The 10000-nt window shown below is 41.1% G+C and overlaps 2 protein-coding genes across 3 annotated transcripts in view; one reads left to right on the top strand and one right to left on the bottom strand.

The window, feature by feature from the left end:
• The window catches only part of LOC113804316 (BOS complex subunit TMEM147), a 7260-nt gene extending 6888 nt beyond the window's left edge, over positions 1–372 (top strand). Inside the window, exon 4 of the mRNA XM_027355181.2 lies at positions 1–372. This exon is cut by the window's left edge and continues 307 nt beyond it. The gene's annotated coding sequence lies outside the window, so the exon portion shown is untranslated.
• M6 (neuronal membrane glycoprotein M6) overlaps positions 359–10000 on the bottom strand; it is a 167775-nt gene continuing 158133 nt past the window's right edge. For both annotated transcript variants that reach the window (XM_070126696.1, XM_070126697.1), the window contains exons 4-7: positions 4183–4342; positions 3783–3924; positions 3423–3568; positions 359–2990 (exon numbers count right to left, since the gene is read on the bottom strand). In XM_070126696.1, the coding sequence (XP_069982797.1) occupies positions 2862–2990; positions 3423–3568; positions 3783–3924; positions 4183–4342 (577 nt within the window). In that variant the 3' untranslated portion in view covers positions 359–2861. The remainder of the gene's footprint in view (positions 2991–3422; positions 3569–3782; positions 3925–4182; positions 4343–10000) is intronic.

Genomic DNA, 10000 nt, shown 5'->3' with positions numbered 1-10000 from the left:
AGTGTCATTTTGGAGCAATTTTTATTTGTATGTTATCTTTGTTTGAATTCTATGCCTCCCATCTTGTGTCATTCATGTGTGGATTTTGTGGTTCATAGATGTATTATATTAACAGATGACCATAATATGATGGTTAGATGCACAAAGTAAGTGTAATTAAAAGTACTATTGGCCAAACTTTATCAAAAGACAAATATTAATAACCTTGATAAAAGTTACTAAAATGTATGTGTTAAATATTGATTATTTCTGAGATACTTTATCTCGGATATGATCAGTTTTATTTCTCTTTTTTTTCATTTGTTAGTTTCTACATTCTGTGAATTCTGTATTTTTGTTGTGTACAGAAATAAAGGTCTTTTATATATAAAATTTTATTTTTTTTATACAATAGAACATATTTAGATAGCATAGTCCTCATACAAAATATACACACATATTAATGGTCATGTACTTTCGACCATCTGGTGCAATCCTTACACGAAGAACTAAAGAAATATAGTCTTTAGTAGTTAAGGGCATGCACAAAACTACAACATTTGCTAACTTCCTATTCAAGTCAGATCGGTATCATATAAAAAACGGGTAAGAACAAGATCCTCAATATGCATTTGTATTTAACAGAACAAATAACTAATGAATGTTCTCTTATGTATATATATATTTTTTCTTTTTTTGTCTTTTTTTACATTTTTTTTTTCTTCCCTTAAAAGAAAGAGCGTATCCAACAGGCACAGTAGTTCACTCACTCAAGTGCACAAAGCTAACTACACCAATGTAATTGTGTTAGTAAAGGATTGTACTCCTTCCATACTAAATATCAGAGAAGTTTTAATATTACTAGAGGCCAAATTCAAAACAGTCCTGGGAGAGTTAAATACAACTATACATCACCGAAAACAAGGTAACAGGACAGCTGTAGCAAAGTTTAGTTCTGAGAGCCATGAGGCGTGATTTTAATTTCTTGGCTACGTGTGTGTATGAAGTAAGAATACTTAAAAAGAAAAGGAGAAAAATTCAATGTTAAATCATAATTGTTTTTCACTCTCGCGGGGATATGTGATACGTTTCAAGTATGCATTCTACTTGTTAAAACAGAAAAGATGATATGTTGCTTCTTGTTAATAACAGCCTGAAAGTGAATAGTTCAGCTGTTTTAGGCTAAGGCTAGGAATACAGGGAAAAATAACTACTTGTAGCACACTACACAGGAGGTTATATTCTATTACATCAAATACTGAATGTCACTGAAGCCGAGACTCCGTGATCTCTACATCAGTGTCTAACTCTTTTTATACTTTATTTTCATACAGCACATGTATGTGTTTGAACAGTGAAAATATAAACACAGAGGTTGATTGTCACAACTTTGAAAAGAACAAAAAACAAAACAAAACAATAAAAACTTTTTCGTATTTACTGAAGATTGTCAGTCCTTAGTTTAATGGCAAATGTAAATTTTCCGAATGGATCTCAGAAGGCCGTCAGAGGGGAATTGGCTTGGTGGGATCCACATGTAAAATTTACCCAAGGGATCCTTTGAAGCACACACACAGGAGACTCAAGGGTAGGGAGGCCACTCCGCTAAAATAACTGGGCGTTTTTGATGTTAGTAGTTATTAGTCAACTAATAGAGAAAAAACGAAGCATGGACAAAGGACGTGATGTAAGTGGGGTGAAAAAAAAACTCAGCAGCAGAAGATTATTTGTTGAAATACAGTTAGTAGTGTTAAAGACATTGCATTTCAAAACTAAGGAGTGACTGATAAAAATTGCTGAACAAGTTGTGATTTGATCAGTAATTTCTAATCATATATCAATCACATATGCACACAAACAGTAACCTATACTTCCGACTTAACTAAACAAAGGAACATACAATGCATACACAGGGAAAACGCTGCAACATATCTGTATTTGCAAATAGAATGAGTCCGTTATATTTAAAAAACAAAAAGAATAAAAAAAGACCTACTTTCTACAGAAGAAGTCGCTAAAATAAAAAGAAAAAAAAGACAGCATGTAGCATTGACATCTCGCAAGCAATACCTTCCATCCCATTAATTGAGGCTGCAACGATAGCAAGAGGGGAGGGGGACACAAAACATGTTACAAAAATATCTTCCAAACTAATGGAATGAAACGCAGAACTTCCAGCGAGAAGCACACACAAAAAGCAAACTACCTCTTCACCCCCTAACCCAATCGGCTTCAAACCAGAGGCATGGAGAAACGCACTGCAAATTGCATTGACAGTAGGGATATTGAGCAGCAAAACTATCAACAAAGTTGTCTTCATGGAGACTGGTCCCGCTGTACGCCATCGTTACAAGTATTATTATGATGCAGCTTGCCATTTCTGACTTGCCTCTGGGTTGAAGAGAAACAAGCCTCATTTTGGGAAAATCTGAGCACTCAGCGATGGTGAATTGGTCAATCAAACATTTACTGCAATAAAACATAATTATAATCAAATGGGTCTTTCTTACAGTTCCTTCCCAAATGAGGCTTACCAACAATCATCCTGCTAAGGCTGCCGTCTTTTTAAGCTGGGGATATCAGTGCAAGGCCTCTGAGAAGATCTTGTGAAACCCTCAGAGGAGAAAGCCTTCCTGGTTCATTGTTCCCTTCCAATGGAATCATGGGAGATAAAAAAAATAAAAAAACAATAACAAGAGATCAGAATGTCCTAAATTCTTAAAGGTCTTCCATCTTCCGATCTTCCCACGTGCTTGTTCCACTTTCCTCACTGTTTATAAATCCTCCAGGTTTTTAAAAAGACATGCATCCTGAGCTCAGGCAACCGACTCGAAGTAGCGACTACGTTGGTTGTTGCGCCAAAAGATCCCTTGGGCTGTATCCTAGAAGCGGTCTTTGGGGAGTGTTGACATCTCTGACTCCTGCAGGAACTGGATCTCCTGCAGGTCCATGAACTTTTCTTGGTCCTTTATGTGAGCGTAATTTGCTGCCAAGCACATTAGGTAATGTACCTGGAGGAAGAGACAAAATGGGAATATGTTATTAGTATAAAAGTGAGGGATGTTGAAAACTGTAAAGGTAGCAGGAGTACCATCAATATCTTTTACTTTACTCCTTGTAGCTGTAATAATAATCCTACACGAGGGGAAAAATTCATAAAAACACAAACATGAACACTTACACTAACACCAACCACTAAAGAATCTAGCATGTGATGGTACTTAGCATCATTTTCATACTTTAATAAAATTGAGAAAAAAACATGATAATATTACACCAGAACAGGAGAATAAAGGAGTAGAACTTTGGTGTATTAAATAGATCTAAAATAAAAACCTACACTGTCTCATGTACCTCCACACTGAATATCCCTTTAAAAGAAGAGAATGGCAAGATATGAGCCAAAAAACAAAAACAAAAGCAACAACAGCCATGAATCTCACCAATGACAAAATCACCAAAAAGGATGAAACAGACGCAAGAATGAACATAATTTCTGCGTTGTTGACATAGTCTTTGCAGAACAGCTTCTTCTCGCCATCGCACACCCTCTTGTCCTCCTCTGGTGTCCCCTCAGGAAACAGAAAACCTGGAGGATAAATGGACTTATTAGGATGCTTAAAAATACACTTTATTATTTACTTGGTAGAAAAAACACATTTCTAAAATATTCATATATATGTGAAAGCAGTAAACTCATTTACCCACAAAGTACAACAAATTGAAACCTAGAAAAAGCAAAGAATGTTCCTAAGCTTTATCACAAAAATTGTTGCTCAAAATAAAACCGCAATATTACTTACTAAACTGATTGTAGTCGATACAGTCATTCTGAGGGATATACTGACACTGCAACCATGCAAGAGTATAGAACAGGGTAACAATGATGATAGCAGCGAACATCAGCAACCAGGCCAAAGACAATAGGTATGTGATACCCATGAACTGAAAGGAAAAAACAAAGGATATAATCCTGATTCTCATCTAATAAGAAATGTCAAATATAATGCATGACCAAAACAAGTATGTCTGCACAGTCCATAATTTAAGAAAGGAGAGAAGCCGAGACCAAAGGGGATGACTAACCCTCCCAAAGGTCCCTCTCCTCCAAACTTACAAGACAGACCATCCTGAAATTAAATAACACAAATAAAAAATAGATTGACTGATAGATAAAAAAAAGGACTCGACCAAACAACTCACAATGGCGCAGGAGATCCTTCCGCCCACACGTCCTCGCCATGTCCTGTAGACCTTGTTCCTCGTGTCGCCCGTCGAAAGGCATCCTACGAATAGGATCATAAGACCTAGTCCTCCCATGCCGGCTCCCACCACCATGAAAGTCAGCTGGACCGGCTCGACCCTGGAAAGTCCAACGAAGGAGGAGTTTAGAAGAGGTGGACACAGCTTCAAAGTACAGCTAGAGTTTGTACTGTACTCCTTGAACGTACTTCTTGTTGATTCTCCAAAGTTACTATTCAATCGTCCATAAATAAGAGATGTGAGATTGACAAGATTTATTTTCTTTCAAACTTTTTACATAAAATAAACGTATATGTATTTGCTGGCTGCTTACTTTTGAGAAATTGCAAGATATCTCCTGTGGTTTAAATAATTACTGGTCTTTTAATGTTTATTCAAAACAATTTCTAATCAATAAAGAAAATTTACAGAATTCTCAGAAAACGTATTGCTTTTACACACAGTTAGTATGTGTGCAAAACAATTACATATGCATATACAGAGATAATATTTCATATGCTGAAATGCACTTGCTCTCTGTCATAGGTGCAGGCATATATGTAAACATGTTGCAGAAGGGTTCTCAGGAAACTAAAATAGTTAATATGGGATGCAGCACATACAAGTACAAACTATTATTAAATATACACGCATGCACGTACTTGACTAAGAAGTCTATAATTACAGCATTTCAAAAGGCTGTTGAATAAATGTCTTGTAATTATCCATCCTTGAAGTAACTCCGCAGTATACACACATACACACACACACACACACACACACACACACACACACACACACACACACACACACACACACACACACACACACACGCACACGCACACGCACACACACACACATATATACATATATATAAAATATAACTTTGCACTCGAATATTCAGCTTCTTACCCATACAGCAAAGGCGAGACCACAAACACGTCATTACCCGAAAGAACACCCCTAAAAAAACGTGAGCATCCATTTCACAACAGCGAGAACAAAGCCCTCGTCAGCGCCGACAAGTCCTCCAGTGTTTATTATGCCAGGGTCCAGGGATAGGGGGTGGGGGTGGGGTGAGGTGGGGGGGAGTCACTGCACCGCCCCTCCTCTCCTTCCCCCACCACCACCTCCCCTGCTGTGTCACGGGGCCAGGATGAGGTAATTGTCGAGGGCCACTTGAGAGCAGCGTGAGAACACTGCATTCACATTTTACTCAATGGGAAGCTCGGATCTGTATCATTCTCTCTCTCTCTCTCTCTCTCTCTCTCTCTCTTTCGCTGCGAGACAGAGGTTTGGATGCATTCTTTCTGTAAACCTAGTATCTGTGTGTGTGTGTGTGTGTGTGTGTGTGTGTGTGTGTGTGTGTGTGCGCGTGTCTGTGTGTGTGTGTGTGCGCGTGTCTGGGTGTGTGCGTGTCTGTGTGTGTTTGTTCGTCCATGCACGAGCGTGCGTTACATGTCAGCCTTCACATCCACGCAGATTCATAACTCCAAAAAAAATCAGAGACAAACGAACCAGCAGCCATCCCCTCCACATTCTCCTTCGTCAGGAGCGAAAAGGCGACCTGACCTGACCTCAGCGCAAAGGGCACCAGGTCCGGCGCAGCCCTGAAACAAGGGACGATCGCCCCTCCCACGCCCGGGCTCGCGTTAAGGACTTGATTCAGCCCTCAATCCTATGCATTACGGGCCTTTAACTCCTCTTCCTCTCGCTCGCTCTCTGCGACTGAGGGAGAGAGAGAGAGAGAGAGAGAGAGAGAGAGAGAGAGAGAGAGAGAGAGAGAGAGAGAGAGAGAGAGAGAGAGAGAGAGAGAGAGAGAGAGACGATACAGAAAGAGAAAGAAAAAAGAAAGAGAAAGAGACAGAGATTGACAGATAGAGATTGACGGATAGAAATAGATAGATAGAGAAAAAATATATATAGATACAGAGACAGAGGTAGAGAAAGAGAAAGAAAAAAGAAAGAGAAAGAGAAAAAAGAAAGAGAGAAAGGGACAGAGATTGACAGAAACAGATAGACAGAGAGATAGAGAGAAAAAATATATAGATACACAGACAGACGTAGAGAAAGAGAAAAAGAAAAAAGAAAGAAGTAGAGAAAGAGAAAAAAGAAAGAGAGAAAGAGACAGAGACTGAGAGACTGAACAACAGCATATCTGCATCGTCCGCTCTGTCCGCATGCAATATCCCGCTTGCACAGAGGGAGGGCGAACCATCCCATCCCAGACTGCCTTTGAACAAACACCACTCGTTCACACGTAAAAAAAACAACAACAACACTCGGATTTAACAAGCAGTTTGACGTCGCGGAGATAGAGGGAGGGCGAACCATCCCATCCCCGACTGCCTTTGAACAAACACCACTCGTTCACGTGTAAAAAAACAACACTCGAATTTAACAAGCAGTTTGACGTCGCGGAGATAGAGGGAGGGCGAACCATCCCATCCCCGACTGCCTTTGAACAAACACCACTCGTTCACGTGTAAAAAAACAACAACACTCGGATTTAACAAGCAGTTTGACGTCGCGGAGATAGAGGGAGGGCGAACCATCCATCCCAGACTGCCTTTGAACAAACACCACTCGTTCACGTGTAAAAAAACAACAACAACACTCGGATTTAACAAGCAGTTTGACGTCGCGGAGATAGAGGGAGGGCGAACCATCCCATCCCAGACTGCCTTTGAACAAACACCACTCGTTCACGTGTAAAAAAACAACAACAACACTCGGATTTAACAAGCAGTTTGACGTCGCGGAGATAGAGGGAGGGCGAACCATCCCATCCCAGACTGCCTTTGAACAAACACCACTCGTTCACGTGTAAAAAAACAAAAACACTCGCATTTAACAAGCAGTTTGCCGTCGCGGAGATAGAGGGAGGGCGAACTATCCCATCCCCGACTGCCTTTGAACAAACACCACTCGTTCACGTGTAAAAAAACAACAACAACACCCGAATTTAACAAGCAGTTTGACGTCGCGGAGATAGAGGGAGGGCGAACCATCCCATCCCCGACTGCCTTTGAACAAACACCACTCGTTCACGTGTAAAAAAACAACAACAACAACACTCGGATTTAACAAGCAGTTTGACGTCGCGGTGATTTGTTTACAAACTAAAATCACAGCTGACGACGCATTGCAAACATTACATAGAAATTCAGTGACAAACGGAGTTATTAGATACTGAAGATAATGATAAACTGAATAAATAGATGAATAAAACAGAAGAGAATGAAAGTAAAATACCTAAAACAGAATTGGATAAATCTCAACGGCAAAAATGAATCGGGGCAGCATAGTGCTATCCAGTCAGCCCTGTCCTGACACCTGTTCATCTCATGCACACTCAGTCACGCATGACCAGCACCAGCTAAGGTCAGAGGTCACGACCCTCCTGATGAGAGAGCGGGTCACACACACACACACACACACACACACACAAAATCATATACACCGTTAAACCCTTTTCATTTAAGGTCAATCATCTAGTTTTTATTTTATCTTTATTTTAGGCAAATGTTATTCCCTGCCACGATCAAGAAGGGTGAAAATTAAACGTTTGTCTGTATCACAATTTTTGTCAGGTTCATGATGATTGTTAAGCATAGAACAATTACGAATTAATGAACTCGTAAAAAAGGTTTGGAGTTTATTTACATTATCATTGCTGATATCATGAGATATTTTTTCGGATTTTTTTCCATCGCGTTAAAAAAATCCATTATTTAATTATCTCATATCCAATTCTTAAATCATCTTTTATATATCAAAACTACCGCAAATATAAATAATCTATCATTAAACAATAAATACAATAACCACACACACACGCACGCACGCACGCACACACACACACACACACACACACACACACACACACACACACACACAGACACACATACACACACACACACACACACACACACATACACACACACACACACACACAGAAAAAAAACGAAAAAAAAAAAACACCAAAAAAGGAGACAAAAAACATAAAAAAGATACAAAAAACCGAACAAGGAAATAAGACGTTATTCCACTTATTGACTTATCGCCGTTTGAAACTCTCTTGTAACCGCTCCTTAAGCTGCCTCAAGTGGCGCTTCCTCGACGTAAAACAGCCAATTAAAGCGAAATTGGCCGCAGCGACACCGTGATGTTTCACTCGCGCTGCTCGGTGGTGGTGAGGATGGTGGTGTTGGAGGTGGTGATGTGGTGAGGATGGTGATGTGGTGGTGAGGATGGTGATGTGGTGGTGAGGATGGTGGTGTTGGAGGTGGTGGTGGTGAGGATGGTGATGTGGTGAGGGTAGTGGTGTTGGAGGTGGTGGTGGTGAGGATGGTGGTGTTGGAGGGGGTGGTGGTGAGGATGGTGGTGGTGGAGGTAGTGGTGATGTGGTGTTGGTGTTGGAGGTAGTGGTGATGTGGTGGAGGTAGTGGTGATGTGTTGGAGGTAGTGGTGATGTGGTGTTGGAGGTAGTGGTGATGTGGTGGAGGTGAGGATGGTGATGGTGTTGGAGGTAGTGATGTGGTGATGTTTCACTCGCGCTGCTCGGTGGTGGTGAGGATGGTGGTGTTGGAGGTGGTGGTGGTGAGGATGGTGGTGTTGGAGGTGGTTGGTGGTGAGGATGGTGGTGTTGGAGGTAGTGGTGGTGAGGGTGGTGATGTGGTGGTGTTGGAGGTGGTGTTGGTGAGGATGGTGGTGTTGGAGGTAGTGGTGGTGAGGGTGGTGATGTGGTGGTGTTGGAAGTAGTGGTGATGCGGTGGTGAGGATGGTGGGGTGGTGGTGAGGATGGTGGTGTTGGAGGTAGTGGTAGTGGTGGTAAGGATGGTGACAGTGTTGGAGGTAGTGGTGATGTGGTGGTGAGGATGATGTGGTGGTGGTGAGGATGATGTGGTGGTGGTGAGGATGGTGGTGTTGGAGGTAGTGGTAGTGGTGGTAAGGATGGTGACAGTGTTGGAGGTAGTGGATATGAGGATGGGGATGTGGTGGTGGTGAGGATGGTGGTGTTGGAGGTAGTGGTAGTGGTGGTAAGGATGGTGACAGTGTTGGAGGTAGTGGTGATGTGGTGGTGAGGATGATGTGGTGGTGGTGAGGATGGTGGTGTTGGAGTTAGTGGTGGTGAGGATGATGGTGTTGGAGGTAATGATGATGAGGATGGTGGTGTTGGTGATGGTGGTGAGGATAAGGATGGTGGTGATGTGAGGATGGTAACAGTGTTGAAGTTAGTGATGCTGTGATAAAGATGCTGTGAGGATAAGGATGATGACTGGAGGTCCTGGCGGTAGTGGACGGCAAGGATGATGATGGTGGTGACGTTGAGGACCGGTGACGAAAGGGCGACGATGACCACAAGACGACAGCGATAACAGAGGACAAGATGACGAGGACGATAACCGCCAACACTCTGCGTCCGAAATGCACCCGTTTCGAACCAGCACTCAGTCCAAAGACAAATTTATCAATTTATCAATCAAATTACCAAAAAAAAAACTCAATTACAAAGACAGTCACTCACTCCAAAGATTTTTTTAAAGATTTATGACAAAGACAGTCACTCACTCCAAAGACAAATCTATTTATCAATCTAATTACCAAAAAAAAAAAAAAATCAATTACAAGGACAAAGACAGTCACTCAACCCAAAGACAAATTTATCAATTTATCAATCAAATTACACAAAAAAACTCAATTACAAACCAAAGACAAATTATCAATTCATCAATAAAATTACCAAAAAACAAACAAAATTACAAAGACAAAGACT

This window comes from Penaeus vannamei, chromosome 10, assembly GCF_042767895.1.
Source record: "Penaeus vannamei isolate JL-2024 chromosome 10, ASM4276789v1, whole genome shotgun sequence".
NCBI classification, from domain to species: Eukaryota; Metazoa; Arthropoda; class Malacostraca; order Decapoda; family Penaeidae; genus Penaeus; species Penaeus vannamei.
The sequence above is the reverse complement of the archived record's forward strand: the minus strand, read 5'-3'. Positions and strand labels throughout refer to the sequence as shown.